The 18204-nt window shown below is 36.5% G+C and overlaps 2 protein-coding genes across 8 annotated transcripts in view; one reads left to right on the forward strand and one right to left on the reverse strand.

Moving 5' to 3' along the window:
- Window positions 1-1832: 1832 nt before the first annotated feature.
- On the reverse strand, window positions 1833-10608 carry LOC129259051 (uncharacterized). 6 transcript variants are annotated; one of them, XR_010293352.1, is made up of 8 exons: window positions 10247-10608; window positions 9832-9929; window positions 8886-9064; window positions 8133-8354; window positions 7659-7729; window positions 5920-6050; window positions 3990-5568; window positions 1833-3217 (listed from the first exon to the last, which is right to left on the reverse strand). XR_010293352.1 is itself a non-coding variant. In XM_064098345.1 (7 exons), the coding sequence occupies exons 3-7, from the start codon at window positions 9031-9033 to the stop codon at window positions 5340-5342; spliced, it is 801 nt and encodes a 266-aa protein (XP_063954415.1). In that variant the 5' UTR covers window positions 9034-9064; window positions 9832-9929; window positions 10247-10486; the 3' UTR covers window positions 1833-5339. The 6 variants fall into 6 exon arrangements, 2 of the variants coding, with proteins under 2 accessions (XP_063954415.1, XP_063954416.1); XR_010293353.1 differs by having other exon boundaries at window positions 4360-5568; window positions 10247-10456; XR_010293354.1 differs by lacking the exon at window positions 9832-9929 and having other exon boundaries at window positions 10247-10513.
- Window positions 10609-14771: 4163 nt separating this feature from the next.
- Window positions 14772-18204, forward strand: part of LOC129259050 (S-adenosylmethionine decarboxylase proenzyme-like) — a 35196-nt gene continuing 31763 nt past the window's right edge. The window contains exon 1 of one of the 2 annotated variants that reach the window (XM_064098348.1): window positions 14772-14857. The gene's annotated coding sequence lies outside the window, so the exon portion shown is untranslated. Of the gene's footprint in view, window positions 14970-18204 lie in introns of both variants that reach the window. The other variant, XM_064098349.1, reaches the window with a different exon arrangement.

Here is an 18204-nt window from a genome sequence, read left to right on the forward strand (position 1 = left end):
CAGAGTCTATGAATAATGAAAAAAATCAATGAATTTGTATTTTTAGTCAGTGCAGGCAACTCTGCCTTAGGCGACTTTCCATAAGTCAAATATTCACCCAAGTCAAAACAATTTTTAGCCAAACTATTCAAAACCTTGTTTATACCTCATCTAAGTGGATTTTCTCATAAGTCGGAACAGATTTCTCTGGCCCAAAAAGATTCAAATTTGGCAGAGCTACCTGTATTTCTTGTAGTGGAGGAATATATGTGTTAATTAAAGGGGTTTTGCTTTTCAAGTTCTATCAGCCAAAAAGATGAATCGGCTCCAACTCTCAAAGCACCGTACTTAGGTCCTGAGCAACAGTCATGCATGATTGCAGTATACATATATAAATACATGTACATGTAGGATGATGTGGGGGGGGGGGCAAAGCTTCGCAATTTGTTTCCATACGATAAAAAATGACAATTTAATATTTAAACAGATTGACTTACTTTTTGTACTATAATTCGTGGTAAATATTCTAAGATCATCACCCAAGGAGAAAATATCACAAAACTCACTAAATCAAGTACTGCCTAATTTTACAAACACCTCGATTTCGCCGCCGGATTTGGAAGGGGTCCTAAAGCTACTGTACGCACTTGATTTCTCATGCAAAGAAATTGTATTTCCTGTGACTCAATTTTTTTCTCAAAAAGTTGTGGATTTTCTCTCATTTTAGTATTTATTGCAGCTTCTGTAGAAAATAGGAATAGGAATTGTTCGTCACACTGCAGTCACAGTTTCTGAAGCACATTTTGTCATTGAAATTGCATGCGTGTAGCTTTAGGACCCCTTATCATACATGTGTAGTACCCAAAGACCCTCATTTCATGCCTTGTCAGATGCTTCAAAACCTGACTGATGTGGTACCACTGTATGTCAAAAAAACATAGAATAAGGGCTTGATTTCTGACCCAATGCATCAAGATTTTGGGGAAAATATGGGTATATTTCAGTCCTACATTTAACGTTTTGAATATATTTAAGTCTTACGACATTTATGGTTATACTTTACCCTATTTTATTGCCATTTAATATTCTGTTTAGGGATAAAATTTGACTGATAATTGCATCATTTAGGGTCCAATTTTGAGGTGCTTGGATAACATGGGTAACACTTCAGTTAACCCCCCCCCCTAAAAAAAAAAAAATTTTAGACTACAAGTTTTCTTAGGCAAAATTTTGACTCGAAGTCAGTGTAATTACATGTTTTGAATAATTTGATAAGAGAATTGCTACTACTAATAGTTTATCGTACTCCAATGTGTGAAGCTTGTGGGGAAGGTGTTCCCAGCTTGTCCCCCCCCTCAATTTTCAAAGTAGTGAAAAGCAAGAAGAAACTGTAAAGTATTAAAAAGAGTTCTGAATCATGCACGCATCGCACTGAACTACCCGCTATCCAATTGAAAACAAGAAGTCTTATCAAAGTTACATCTAGGGCATCTTTCTCCCACCCCTCACCCTTACACACACACACTGTCAAAATAGCCCAACACTGTCCCTGGAAGATTATGTCCTAAAATTTTGTCTCATTCCAAGCCTGGGAATTTGTTTTATACTATAAAATAGAGAGAAAATTATATAAAAAATTATCATCAATAAATTTTACCTATGGATAATATACTACATTGTAATATTTTAGATCAGCTATTTTTCACACATGTGCATCATGTGATATACCAATTCATCACATGTACAGTATATCTGACAATTAACTCACACTTTGCACAATGAATAATCAATTAATTAGAAACTAAATACAGGCTTTAAAAGGTTTAGAATGACAGCAAGGGTAACAAAATCTGTCAGCTGGTAGTTTTAGCACTTTATTCACTGTACATATTCACAATTATCAAATGACAAAATCATTCAGATTTATACCACACACTTTTTCACGATGTAATATAATACTTGATGTGATGATTGAAAATTTAGGCGGTATGTGACCCGTCAATTAAGTAAGCTGGATCCCGTAACATAAAGTTAGTGATTAATCGAACGCTTCATTTTTACGAATGATTGTACATTGTAGTCAATGGAATCAATCGTAGAAAAATGTTCTACAATCATCGCTTAGTTTTGTGTTAAGGGCCCCTGGTTTCCATTCCTCAAATTGGCAACAATCGGTTTTGTTATAGTAAAAAAAAATGCACTCGTTTAATATTTGCATACTGCATACATGTGATGGATTTATCTAACTAAAACATACTGTAGCACAACACTTTGTTAAAGGGATGGTACGGGCTGATAATATTTATATCTACATAAATAGAGTAAAATTCACAAAGCAAAATGCTGAAAATTTCATCAAGATTGAATAACAAATAACGAAGTAATTAAATTTTAAAGGTTATCAATATATTGTGAAAACAGTTATATGCACATCGTCATGAATAATAACTTCATTATTTAACATCCGATTTTGATGAAATTTTCAGCATTTTGCTCTGTGAATTTTACTCTATTTACTGAGATATAAATATCTCCAGCCTGGATCATCCCTTTAATACGTGTACACATTAAAAAACAAACTAGAAAATATACACTCGTAAAATACACTACCTGAGATACAACATTTTAAATACTGTCACACACATGAAGTTCACACAAAAAGGCAATTTTGATTAAAATTCACATCCTTACATGATTGGAGAAAGTTAAGTCCATGTGATTATTAAAAATTTAATATTCCTCTTTAATGCATGTCTTTTAGCAGCTTAAATTACAAAATAATTGATTATATTAAAGCAGATATGCTAACTGTTCCATTTTTTAAGTATTGTCCCCTTTATTTATACAAATACTGAAGGTTTTATAAAAAAATTCTTTCCAAAATTGTATTATACACTTGTCTAATGGAGAAAGTTGAATACCATCTTTTTACAATGTACACCGAAAGTCCTTTTCTTGCATCCCTCAACAAAATACTGCAATTCTTTTTTGTTACGGTGTTGGCATTCCTGGAATAGATGACGTCCTTCCTGCCCAAAATACTTTATTTCAATTATTTTAAGGTTATTACAGTATTGTATTTTTCAACACACCCACGAGGGCCTACTGTAACTTCAGCCTCATAATAGGTCACAAAGGCTTGTGATAATAATGCATGATTTTAATTAATTTCTATAAAAAAGTTACTGTCGGCCAATCAAATCATTTGATTTCAATTGCTCTGAAGGGGAAGTTCACCCTGACGAAGTTTGTTGTAAAATTAGCAGAAAATATAATAAGAAATATTGGTGAAGGTATGAGGAAACTCGATCAGAGATTAAGAAAGTTATTAGAATAATAAGTTTTGGATTTGTGATGTCATATGCGAGCAGCTGCCCCATTTGTTATGTAATAAAAAATGCATAAATTTCCATTTTTTAGTGGTTCATGATGACTTTTTCTTTTAGAGGTTAGTGTGAAATGACTTTTCTATTAATATACTGAAGGTACAATAAAACCATTTTAAATTTTCTGAGAAAATGACATTCTATTGATTTTTTTTACCATACAATATGTAGGAAAGCTGCTCGCAAATGACGTCACAAATCAAATAATTTAAATTATAATAACTTTCTTATCCTTTGATGGATTTTTCTCAAACCTTCACCAATATTTTTAAACATTTTTTCTGCTATTTTACAATAAATTTTTTGTCAGGGTGACCTTCCCCTTTAAACTTTTATTGCAAATCTATTATCGGTACAAATCTAATAACACAGGCCCCAGAATATCAAGTCTTAGAATCATGATACTACATGGTATAGCATAGAGTCCCCATTTTACAGAAAACATACAAATTCACAAAATTTCATAGAAAATGCAATTTTCATGCCCCTCAAAATTGTATTGTGAAAAGTACAGTGACAATCTTGGAAATCATGACAAAATAATATAAAACAAAACCATACTTCAGTGTAAAATCTGTAAATTAATTTTTTTAAGTGTACCTGTGTTGTGAAGTGTTCATCTACATCCTATAGGACAGCTAAAATATTCTGGATTGTTAAACAGATTTTTGAAATCAAAATCATGACATGAAAAAGCATTCTTGTCTGAGGAAAATCTTAATTGATTTTGAATGATGTTGATCTCATAGCTAACCTCCCAAAGAATTCATCAACAGAGTATGTGTAGCACTGTAGCTGGGTTTAGAATCTGAATAAAGGTCAATGCATAAAGATGCTCCTAAGTTACGCGCGACTGGTGGCCTGTTCTTGGTTCAAATCTTGTTGATTTCAACCACTTTAAAATAAAATCTGATATATAAAAGATCTTGTATTAACAAGCATATGAATATGATGTTAATAATTTGTCCAAATTAGAGATATATAGGAAATTCACTCCCACTCACCCCCCCCCCCACAAAAAAAGAAAAGGGCTTTCTAATTTAGCAGCACAGGTGGCCAGACATTGAATAATTTACAGAGATACATGTATATACACTGTACTTAAGCCCCTCAAAGACACACCAATAGATCAGTTATAGTCACTTGGACTACAAGCAGTTGGTCTACTTTTCATAAAGTCTTATACTACATGGGCTAAAACCCATTTGGTCTACTATCAATTTGGTCTAATTGCTGTTTGGTCTGCTCTACACTTTGTCTTTTAATACGCACTTGGTTTACTCCAGTTCTCATTTAGTCTTATGCACAGTTGGTCTAATTTCCACTTCATCAAATTATCATTTTTACTATGTCAGATGAAAATAATCTGGTTCATAAACAATACAGTTCTACTTGAGAGATGATAGACCAAATGGAAATTAGACGAGATGGGTACAGCCTAACTGGAAATTAGACAAAATGATAAAATGGGCTACATAGCAATTAGACCAAATGGTTTGCAGATGGACTAGACCAACTAGGATTACCACATGTGGAATGATGATGAACCTAGACAAAGCAGGTAAAAACCATATTTGCAATTAATTGTTTACCCTACACAAGAAGATTGGATTTGTGCTTTATTGCCAACATGGTACATCACTGTATGAGGCAAGCTGTGGTGCACAGAGTTCATGGGATACATATTAGTTCTGTAGAATCTTTTCCAAATATGCAAATCTCATGAAAATGACAATTTTGAGCAATGGTTGCAAAAGACGGGATGCCTTTCAATTGAGCCCTGAGGCCTGAAAAGGAGCCAGAACGTGTTAAATCCAAATATGTGCCTGAAATGCTTGAAACCTGGCAAAGACTGGTATCTCTGGAAAAGGCAACTGTTAGCCCCATGATAAATATACAAGTGCTTCCATTGAAGTCGCCCTTCCGCAATCGGAGAGAGGCAAGTTCGATGATATGCATGACACAAAGAGGTCGCTACTTGAATCTCTTGGCTGATTTTTCAAAGTCTTCTTTGGTTAGACGGTATCCCCAATGCTGCAGGGTCTGTCGCACAACTGGGGAGACTGCAAAGTTATCGTAAGCGCAACCACTTCTGGCACATTTCGCAATAAGGTTGTTTCGCCATCTTCCCTTGACGCCTGCGCATTTCTTCCAGCGTCCTACCTGTCGCTCATCGTCAGCTGTTCTCCGCCCCAAGTAGAACCTGTCGGATGAAGAAAAGAATGACAAGATGAATTTGTAAGAATTGGACTTGCACGTAATGCACAGCCGAGTTTTGTGTGTTTGTTTATGCAACTTGATTCCAAGTATGTATATAGTTCAGTCATTACTCAGGGTTTAACTTAAATCCTTTTCCACATATTTTAATAAGAATAGAACTAGAATTCTTGAACTTTTTTTGAAAAACAGTTCAAAGTTTTAGCTCCCGGTATTTTGGGAGCATTCTAATAGAGCAGGCACTCCTGAAGTCATGTGAACATGTAACTTTATGCATCATGGAACAAATACCATGAAACGAAGGAGAAAGATAAGGAAAGCAGACAACTGATTTTACCTGCAATACCACATGAACCAGCCATACGGATCCTGCTTGTCGATCCAGCCAGAGCTTTCCCACATCTCAAGGCTTCCTCCGCACTTGACCTTGTACGTGTTGATCTCTGCTCGGTAAGGGCTGGATGCGACCTGTGGCAACGGAAACAAAGTTGAATTTTTACATTACTGGTTTAAAGCCAATTTCAAGATGCTACTTAATCTGTGATTGGCTATTGTCCTTGCATTGAGGGGTATGTATTCCTGTGGGTAAATTGATCGCCCAGGGGGTATAAAATGGAAGTCCAGATTGAACATTGATGTGTGGAAGCTCACTTTCCGAAAACTAACATAGAGGGCCTCCTGAATTCCAATCCTTAGCCCAGTGCCAATCCACTCATCTTCCCTCCTTATGAGGGGGTTGGCACCAAGTAATGAATTTGGAGTCAGGAGGCCCTCTATGTTAGTTTTTTTGGAAAGAGAGCTTCCACACATCAAAATCCAATCTGAACTAGGTAAATGGTAAAAATTTGCTAACAAAAATAACAAAGTTAATGCATATAATATATTCTCCATTTGATGCAGGGCCTGTGTTGATGAAAGGCAATTTAGACCATTACAAGTACCTTGGGAGCCAACCTATACTGCCTTGCCGTATTTGAAGTTCCTTCATTACTAACACTGGTTCTAAGGTAATTTTAGAAGTTTACCATGCACTCCTGAGGGCCTCCTACAAGAGCAGATTTGTTTTCCAAATTGAAAACACCATAACAAAACCTAGACCCAGCCGGTGGGTCCCAAGTCTTTATTTTTTTGTATCGGCGCAAGAACACACTTAACTCTATAACACCCTTAGCAGAAGCTGCGAGCATAAGTACATTGCGTGCAGTGTAAGGGTGTTTCTGCACTGATGCGGTGCGCAAAAATGTTTTGCTAATGGTGTTCTTGCACCGACACAACGATTTCAGCCCTGTTAGATAACTGTTGCAATTTTGTTCAAGGTGAGAAAGGTGTGTGGACCCTCACAGGACAGAATCAAAAGTGGCTCAGAAACAGGGAATATGAAGAAGAAGGAGCTCATGGTATGGTTGGACTTGGAAGAAACTGTTGTGGAAGTGGTAAAGACATGGGCGGAAATCCCAGGGGGGTCCCCCCTACTCAAAATAGTAGGGGGGACACAATAGCAAATGTCCCCCCTACAATTTTTGTCTTTTATGATAGTAAGAGATGACCTTACTTTGGGGACTTTCGGATGATAACCTTTTTTTCTTTTTTTTGCTTGTCAAATTTATTTTTGTCGAAATGACCTTAAATTTGGGGTGATAACCTTTTTTTTTATTGCTTGTCAATTTTTCCAGCCCCTTGTCCCCCCCTACCTTTTGGGAGAGATTTCCGCCCCTGGGTAAAGAGAAATGGTTTTAGATGGATGGGCCATGTCTTGAGGAGCGAAGAAGATGAACCTGAGAGAAGAGCATGGGATCTGGAGATGGATGACACAGGAGGAAAGGCCAGAACACCATAGACTACTTGCGCATGCACATGGAAAGATATGGTGAAGCAAGAAAGCAGTAGGTTTGGTCAGAACGAGGATGCTCAAGACAAAAAAAAAAGAAGTGGAAGGAGGGAGTGTCATCATGGTGTGAGAGTCAGTAACTGTTTGCAAGAGGGTAAAATGCTGACCGAAAGGAATGATGATGGAAAATGTTGATTCAGATGGATTATGACGTAATGGCCAATAGTCCAAATACTACATGTACTCACCTGCTTAGAGATATCTAAGCCTTCAAGCCAATTCTTTGGTAGTTCTTTCCATACGCCAGAGTATTTCTCACCTGGATGGAAGAAACATAGACATTTAGTAGCAGAAATATGAATATGGTTAACTTAATTTCCTACATACTGTACTTGTAAAGTATATGTATTATGCATTTCTTATGCCACACAGACTCAACTCAATATTCTGGTAACAAAATCCTCCTCCGTATTGAAAGCATGCCTTTTGTGGACCCATCCCCTCTTCAACTTACATATGCTCGAATTGATACTGCTTGTTTTATTTTAAATCTTAAGTCTGTCTTGAAATCACCAATGATATATTTGTAATAACATTTATCTCTAAATTCTGACATTAATTGGTATAATATATGAATGGACATAATAGAATAGGCAAGCACTTGTTATGTTTTTTTTTATATCTATATGAAATTTAATTGATCTTGGACATTGAAACTTTACCAGTGACGGATGATTTTATTGGTCGGAAGTACGTGCCCCCAAAGCTGCCGGCCTGGAGGACTTCCTTGGGGGTCATGTTCGGCCTCATCTCAGGGTAATCCTGGAAGACCACTTCGCCTTTAGCGTTCCTCTTGGGTAGGGATTCCGTGTACCCCTGCTCCTTGCGAATCGCCTCCTCCTGGGAAGTGCTATCTCCTTTCTTATTGCTTCCTTTTGCAATAGCTGTGAGAAATATCACCAAGGAATCAGTATTGGTAAGCCAATACATGTAGCTACACATATTATATCTCAAATTATTTCAGGTTATTTTATATCATAGTTCTATTTAGAATTGCCATTTGAGCACTTACTTTACCAATTTAGTAATTGGATATTAGAAAGCTACTGACAGAGATCATGAATATCTTGAAATTTTCAGCCTATTCCATGTTTGAGGTCTTCTATAATTTTAAAAATACACAGATTTTCTATTTTGATCTCTTTATTTTACTCTTTATTTTATTTTGATTAAATTTGTATTCAAAATTAGTAAATTAATCAAATAAAACACATTTTAAGTTTATACCCTTAAAACCACAACAATCTTGGGGCACATGCATCAATATGATATCGTACTGAAATAGAATGTGAGAAACATCTTTGTGACGATTTCGGCTTTAAATGATCTACAAAGATCAGGAATTAGGGTGATTGGAGTCTACAACAGGTCACCAGTGAAAAAGGTCTATTTTGCAGAAACTTCAAAATGAATACCTTTGGCATCTGTATTGGCATTCTTGGTTGATCCTTTGCCGGCAGGTAGAACCTTCTTCTTCGAGACCTTGCCTGCTTTGGTCTTGGATTCCTTGGCTGCAGCTTTACTGACAGCAGAAGGAGCAACCCTCGCAACAGTTTTACCCATGATGAAGAAGAGGGAGGTTGTACTTTCAAATCTGTAATAGAAAACCCAGAAAAAAAAGAAAAAGTTCATCCATCAGACATTATCACACCTGACTCTCATTTCATATAATAGCTACAACAACACTCCATTCACCAAAATTGTGGTACAAAGAGGGGAGGGGTATAAGGATGCAGTTGCCCCTCCCCTCCACCAGAAAATGAAATTTATTCAAAATTTCTTCCTTCTTTAAAAATTCCCTCTAGCTATAGGCCTATTCATGATATTACACTGATCTTATTAATTACTCCTTACAAAGATCATCTTTGTAAGGAGTAATTAATAATCAGACCTCCAAACCCATGTAACTGGAAAATAGATTTGACTTGATTTTAAAAAAAAATAATGAAAATAGAATTAAAAAATAAAACAAAACAGAAACAATGGGATTATGATTTAAAGTTATGAATAAAAAGTGCAAAATCACATAAAAACAAGAGCACAGAATGGCCAAGGGCATGTGGACGTAACAAGTGAATCATGCCAAATGAGACTATTAGTGTAGGATATACTACAGTATTGGGTGATTTTGGGTCCATTGATTGATTCATGATTGCAGTTTAATTTGGGTACGTGTACAGTCATGACAGTACATGCAGTCACTCATACCAATCTCCTTGCTCATACTAATACTTCATACTTCATAGACATATTGTTATTGATAAAAATGATAGGGATAGAGTCGACAACAAATTTGCTTAGTCTTAGAAACATGTCATGAGAAATTAGTATTTAAAAAACAAACAAACAAAAAACACTTACAAAACTAAAGTCTCAAGAAAAGGTATAAAAATGTCGTCCCTAAGGCTACGCTTAAGTCTGGATAATGGCTCTGCTCAGCTCAATCTCTGCAGTAGAAACTTAAGCAAAGCGGGCAAATAGATTTCGCGCATGTAGCTAGCTAGCTAGACAGCTGGCAGCCGTCTGTTTCGAGGAGTTTTTTAACTTTTTTTTTTTTTAAATTTCTCCTCGTACACAGACGGCTCGCTAGCGTGCAGCCACCATTAGGGGACTTGCAATGCAAAATCCCCCCGTCGGGGCTCTTCAATTTTTGTCTTTAATGAATAAAAATTTTGAAAATTAAAGCGACCAAAATGCAAATTGATATTCCCTCTTGTCATTAATTGCCAAAAAACGGAGAAAAATCAAGTTAAAAGGAACAAAAACAGTGACTTACCTCGGCTGTCGCGCAAATTCACTTCCCCGTTTTATCCGATCTTAAGTACATAAACATATTGCCATTGAGTCCCCTGTACAGATCGCGCTAGAACTTCGGTCTCTGTATTTGGTGAGTGAAGCCAACGGAGTTCAGCTGAACAACCAACATAACAGAGACAGAAGCTTTTGGTCTACTAGCTAGCTAGCTAGCTAGGGACGCGACTCGTCCGAATATATCCGAAAAAAGCGGTGGTTGTGCAATCATAATTTCGCTGCGCTGTACTGTGTATAACAACAACTTCATTCAGAGTCATGTCAATATGAGAACCAGCGGAAACTCGCGGGGCTTCCCCTCTTTTAGACTATGTTCCAGCGGACAGTGTTTATCACATCATGGACCTAATAGGTCCATGATCACATGGAGGTAGATCGCATAGCGTGTGTGTGTGTGTGTGTGTGTGTGTGTATTTGAGTTTTGTCAGACGTGTATCAATCAGATATGATTATTTACGTCTGGGACCGACCTTTAACGTCACCATCCGAAAGACGCCAGGCTCGAACCTCGATCCGCGATCTGCATCAATTTGTAACTTCCCCACAGCTTGGATTTTTTTTCAGTGTCAAATACACAAAAATAAATCATTAATAAAACCTAACGAATTGAAGCCATCAGCATATTTTTTTTAAAGAAAACAAACTCAGCCCTGCACCCTACCCCCCTCCCCCCGACCCTCCCTAAAACACCCCCATCCCCTATCCGGTGGAGAGCTGGCTCTGGGCTCCAATAAATGGTCTAATAATTAAGTTTTCCCATTTAGAGAAATGGATTGTAAGAGTTCCCCTCTTTGTTGCTAAATTCTTTTCTTCTCTTTGATCCCCCCTAATACTATTTTTATTTCATTCAATGAAGGAGGTTTTTTTAATTCTCGGTTTTTGTAAATAAGATATTTAACTAAAATCAAAACATGATTAATTAATTGATATATACCTTTACTTTTCTCCTGCTTCTCGAAAAGAATTTCCTGCCAACTAAATTTATTCATTTCAAAATTTAAACTTCTTGCACACAGATCCCAAAGTGATTTTGAAAATTCACAAGTATAAAATAGATGTTCATACGTTTCTTCTTCCTTTTCACAAAATGAGCATAAATTGGTCGAAACAAGACCAAAACGGAAAAGGTGGTGGTTAGTGTATATAATATTATGCAAGAGTTTATACTGAAACTCCCTTAATCGACTATTCAGTGTGCAATATCTTAGTCTTAAAAATATACTTTCTACTTCCTTATTGGTCAGATCATAATTCGTTCTAATTTTGTCGAAAATAGAAGGTTTAATGTCATTTTTATTCAACAGCTGTTTGTATATTTCTTTTGATTTTAAAAGCATTAAATTAGTTGTTTTCTTACCCAAATTGAAATCGATTCCAGATTTATGCTTTGCATTTATTTCGATATTGTTCTTCCAACTAACGGATAAACAGGCATATATGCTTGATTTTTTCAACATCATTTAATGCATCTAAATTCAAATTAAGAAAATGTGTATCACATTTTAGTTTACCATTATTATCCAAAATATGATGCAATTTATAAACCTCTTTATCGTATAGAATCTTATCAAATATACAACTCCCTCATTTTATATCGAATAAGCTTATTATTAAAAATCACCACTTTCCCAAACTCTGTACTTCTAATATGTCTTATATTTACCCACTCTTCTAATAAGTCCATGTAAAATTTGGAAGCTGTTACTTTCAATAAACCTGGTATATAGTCACATGAAAATATCAAATCTCCACCCAAATGTTTAGTGGCAAAATTAAAGTACTGTTTCCATTTCATATCTTCATCTTTATTTAAAAGTCTTTTAATCCACATTATTCGCTGTGCCTTTACCTGCACAGGGAATTAGTTTAACGTCTTTATCCTCCTTGCTTATATATAGTCTAAAAACATTGTATTCCTATTAATTTTGTCTTTCTTACCTTTCCATAAGAAATCAAAAGTTAATTCATCCAATGATTCATAAACCCACTTAGGAACAGGAGTAAGAGACGCTCGATAGAGGACTTTAGGATAGATATGCACCTTTAATAGTTGAATCTTCCCCATAAGCGTTATATCCCTTATAGCTTCCAAAAGTTCAAGAGTGTTTTAATTTTGCTTAAGATTTCTTTGTAATTTAGATCTTCTTTCTTATGTTCATCTAGGGTGAAAAATACTCCTAAAACTTTAAGAAAATCAACGATCTCGCCGACGGAGAAGTCATAATCCAAATGCTGACATGAGCCTAGTTTTAATACTTTAGTTTTTTCATTATTGATTTTTAATCCAGAAAGTTTTTCAAAATCTGCAAATAAAACTTTTAGTCTATCAACTGATTTTACATTACGAGCAAAAACTGTCATATCATCTGCATAAAGTGCTAATTTAATTTCTTTATCTCCAAATTTAATTCCTTCAATCAGATTATCTTTCCGTAATTTATGAGCCATTACTTCAATACACAAAATAAAAAGGTAAGGACTAAGAGGATCCCCTTGCCTCACCCCCTTTTTAAGTTGTTACTTTGAATCGATAGAGAAAAATCAAACAAACATAACGCTGCAAATTTCATCGCAATCGGATGTAAAATAAAAAATATGACATTTTTTAAGTTTCGCTTTTTAATTTTTCACAAAACAGTCAAATACACAACTCAGCGATATGCAAATGAGAGAGTCGATGACGTCCATCACTCATTATTTCTTTTGTTTTTTTTAATTCAAATTTGACAATAAAGGCCAACCTAACAGTAACCATAAACTGTTAAAATAATGGTAATTCCACATGTTCAAGGAGAAATAAAACTTCGTTTCACTTGACAAGGAGGAGAAAATTATAGTATTTCATATTTCACATATAAAATACAAAAGAAATAGTGAGTGGGTGATTTCATTAGTCTGCCAATTTGCATACTGACCAGGATGTGCATATAACTGTTTTGTGAATAAGCGAAACTTTAAAATGTCATAAAAAGGCTTTCTTATTTTACATCCGCCGATTTTGATGAAATTTTCAGTGTTTTGCTTGTTGGATTTTCTCCTTTTTTTCCAATCAACTTTTTTGTTGGGGTGGACTTGTCCTTTAAACTAATCTAGAATATTAATCAAAAAGGAAGACGCATAATGAACCCGTATGTGAGAAAGTTAGACATCTTTGGAGACAGTGCAGGTGATTATGTTTGCCGACAAAGTACTAGCAACATTAACTGAAAAAGCTTTTCATCAAGGAATTCAAACATCTAATATCAAAGGTCAAGTCCGCCCCAGAAAAATGTTTATTTGAATAGATTAGAGAAAAATCAAACTAATAAAATGCTGAAAATTTCATCAAAATCGGATGTAAAATAAAAAAGCTATGACTCTTTAAAGTTGGCTTACTTTTCACAAAACAGTGATATGCACATCTCAAAATGAGACAGTCGATGATGTCCCTCAACTCACTATTTCTTTTGTTTTTTATTGTTTGAATTATACAATATTTCATTTTTTATAGATTTGACAATAAAGGCCAACTTGACCGAATCATAAAGTATTAAACATTGCTCATTCCACATGTTCAGGGAGAAATTAATGATTGTTTCACTTGACAATGAGGAGAAAAATAGAATATTCCCTATTTCATATAATAAAATACAAAAGAAACAGTGAGTGGATGACGTCATCAGTATCCTCATTTGCATACTCATTAGGATGTGCATATAACTGTTTTGTGAAATTAAGCAAAACTTTAAAATGTCATAACTTTCTTATTTTACATCCAAATTTGATGAAATTTTTAGTGTTCTGCTTGTTGGATTTTTCCCCTTTTTATTAAAATCAACTATTTTGTTGGGGTGGACTTGTCCTTTAATCCTCGGGTTATGCAGTTGTACTTTGCGATTCATAATGTTGTATACTTTGTAATTTGTTTATTGTTGGTGATACAAATCATACAATTATGATTATGTTAATTTGAATGGGGAAAAAAACTTTTAATAAAAGAAAAAAAAAAAGTTCAAGGGCAGGCCGCTAGGTCAATCTGAAAGTACGGATTTTGTACATTATTCCGATTTCAACATCCGAAATATGGATATAATTTATTATTGGGACATACCCGAAGGGGATCATGCAGCTAGGGGCACATAGAAGATTTGTGGCCAGATGAAAGATTTTATTTTTTATTATTATTTTTTAAGTTATCCCCTTATCTTATTTTATTCACTCGTCTTACTCCTCTTAATATGTTTCCCCTTCCGTTTCTCCTCTCTTTAACCTTCTTTTTCTTTTTTCTTTTCGCCCCCTGGATCTGCCTATGCATTATATGGGATTACTTTTTTCATGACATATAACTCTCAGATGAGTCAACGCTATCTCCTTTTTTCATCACATTGGGATAAAACTTATAATGTTATTATTTCGTTTGTTTGATTTGTTTTCTCTTTTTATTTGATAGTGTTTCTTGGCTTCGGCTAAATAATTTTGCTACAATAAGCGTTCTATAACCTTTTTTTTTATTATTGTATATTATGGAACGCTGAGCTGTGAAGCATGCACGCGCACGCTGCAAATTCAAGCGAAGACCGAAGTGGGCGCGGCGCAGGTGAGTGAATTTCTAACTTTTCACTTTGATAACGTTGATTCTATTAATATTTGTCACAAGTCGATTCTCCGGCCATTTATTTGCCGATAATAGCTTACCTTTACCTTCAATGGTGAGAAATTTCATGAATGTTTTGTACTTTTGTTTCAATCACAAACGCTGCCGCACCGCTGTTGCTGAACTAACTCACTGTACGGTCGCTCGCGAACGCCTGGGCTGTGGTACCGGGAGCGATGAACCGGGTCGTGTCGGCATAGCCCTTCGCCCCGGCCGCGCTGCGCTGGTGCAGTGGAGGGAGCTCCGGCCCGCTTCGGAGCTCCCTGGGGCCGATTGCACGAAAGGGTCTTTGCAAGGACCGTTGGTTGGTTGGTGTTGGAGTTTAGTTGGCGCTCTTCAATCTGGTAGATTATCTGCGCCAGGTCGTTTCCATGTTGCTTAATTCCCGCTTCAATGTCCTCGGCCGGCGTTAGACTAGTCTGACCTGTCATATAGCGAGGTGCAATATAATTAAGATTAGTTACCTCCACCATTAAATTGTGCATTTTTGTACTTCATAGTATGCAAACTTTTATAAGAAGCTAGGCCTATGTCGAAACACAATTTTAGTAGTCTATAAGAATTAACATCACTAAATATAATCCTCAGAACAAAAGGAAGCGAGAGGGAGAGATGGAGAGAGATCAGTGGAATATTCTTATTCGAATCTTTTTGTTTTTTTCACATAATTCAGGATTACTTTATAATCTGCATTTCTTCCCATCCGTCCTTGGTGTCGCCCATTTTTATGATGCGCCATGTGAAACGCATCTTAAATAAATTATCTGCAAACATATTTTATTCGTCCGCTAAAATAAACAAAATATTTGTTAATAAAATGAGGCGATATCTCACAAAATTGTATAAATTAAAATTTGATTTAAAAGCAAGCTTACGAATTGTATTTATTTATCATAAATTTCAGAAACACCCCGCTTATAGCGCATCATAAAAGATGGGCGACACGAAAGACGGTCCTTGGAAAGACCCTTTCATGCAATCGGCCCCAGGGTTCCCGCTTCAAAACACAGTTCTTACAATTTTACTTATAAAAGAATAAAAATGGAAAGAATGAAAGAAGAATAAGGAAGATAGGAAGGAAAAATGGAAGAAAGAAAGGAAGGAAGCAGGAAAAGAAAGGAGAATGAGAGAATGTTATATTTATAAATTATACATTGTAATTATTTGCTCCACAACTTTTAAAGACTGCTACTACTAGTGCTACACATAAAGTCTTTTGTATCATAGATTATTTTTACATAGGACTGTACATTAGTCTTAGTTGAGAGCTTTCTCTTATGACCAAAAATGCTATTCCAATTTGTAAAGAAAAATTATTCCCTGACGTCACAAAACTGGATCTTTATTAATATCAGTTTATAAATAAAATCCATAATATTAGTACATACATGTCATGCATGTAGGCCTATTTAATGGATTTTTGCCAAATTTTTCACCATTTTGTTTCTTTTGTGAGTTTTGACCCCGGGGGGGGGGGGGGGGGGGCACTCAGTATATAATGCATAGTGGGTATGTGCCGCGGAGGGGACCCCCATTTTTACACTCAAATTTCCGTTCCAAGGCATAGCATTTTTGTCTTATTGAGAAAAAGAACAAAGAAAGCCGCTCCAAGGCGTAGCATTTCCTTCTTATCGAGAAAAAAGAAGAAAGAAATCAGCTCCAAAGCTACGCATATTTTTCGTTACGCCGTTCCGGTCGCATTGATCTGCTACAATTTTGGTGAAAAGCGGCCGTAGAGCGCTTTTCGACCATCGCCTAAGCGCGAGCGCACCCGGCGGAGGCCGCGCTAGCTGCGTCATGCACGATTGCCCGTTCCATAGGGATGCATACGCACTCACAGAGATACGGAGATCCGTTCCGAGGACCCCCGTTTTCACAAACATTTGTAGTTCCGAAGCCCGTTCCGAGGACCCCCCTTTTTACAATAAGCCCGCTCCAAGGCCCCCGTTTTTTGCCTCGCCCGCAGCACACCCCTACCACTTTTTTGGTCGAGTGCCCCCCCCCCCCCCCCCCCCCCCCCCCGGGTTTTGACTTTCTGCTTTCATTAAAAGTAAAACCATCTTCAACCCAGGGTGAACATACATAGGCTAATCTGGCAGCCGTCTGTTTTCGAGGAGTTTTTTAACATTAACACAGACGGCTCGCTATCGTGCAGCCACCACTAGGGTGTTAACAATGCAAAATCCCCCGACAGGCCAGGGGCTCATCGATTTTTGTCTTTATTTTATAGAAATATATAAAAAGAACTGTACCAAAATAAAGATTATTATTCCGTTTTGGCCTGAAATGCACAAAAACGGAAAAGGGGAAAAACAGTGACTTACTTCGGCTGTCGCGCAACTTCACTTCCCTGTTTTATCCGAACTTAATACATAAACATATGGCCATTGAGTCCCTGTACAGATCGAGCTAGAACTTCGGTCTCTGTATTTGGTGAGTGGAGCCAATGGCAACGGAGTTCAGCGGAACAGCCAACATACAGAGACCGAAGCTTCTGGTCAACATCTATATGATATGAAGTTTTTTTAACCTTCATTAATGTGTATTGAATTGCATAGAAAATTTTATGACATTGCTAAAAGAGGGATGGCAGTATTCTCTCCTGTCATGAATTTAAACACTAATTAGTGCATAGATATCAACTTTAGATGACATCTTCTTGACAGCCATTATGCCAGGTTGTGTTATCATTTGTTTGGCATCACCTGTGCCTTGGATGCGAAGAGTGAATCACTATGACCCGCAGGTCTCTCTTTCTGATATTACTGATTGGGGGAGTGCAGGTGGACCACTACACTGGTGATTCCCCCTACTCTTATACAAATAGTGCAGTGGGTTCTTAACGCGCAAAGGTGGTGACTTTCCTCTACACGGGGCCTCCATTTAACATCCTATCCGAGGGATGAAGTGTTTTCCATTGTAACATAGCCTGCATCTATGGAACAGGAGAGAGACGTTTACACACAACGCACTGGCTTCAGTCATCCGTCCGGGGTCGACTCGAATCCTAGACCCTTGGTTCAACAGGCAAACGCTTTACCGACTGGACCAACTTAGCTGTCCATGTGTAGGGACAGAATACCAATATCAAGAACTTTAAGTTACAAAAGCTATACATTGTTTTTCAATAGACCTACATGTACATGTAGTTGTTAATGAGTCCAAGGTTGGTCAGTATAATAAGAACAAATCTTCAAAAAGCTAATGAATGTACATATAGGTGCCGAATGCATACCATACATGTATTTTAAACCAAAATCAGTATTTTCAGTAATTTCTTTTATGAATTA

Source organism: Lytechinus pictus, chromosome 4, assembly GCF_037042905.1.
Source record: "Lytechinus pictus isolate F3 Inbred chromosome 4, Lp3.0, whole genome shotgun sequence".
NCBI classification, from domain to species: domain Eukaryota; kingdom Metazoa; phylum Echinodermata; class Echinoidea; order Temnopleuroida; family Toxopneustidae; genus Lytechinus; species Lytechinus pictus.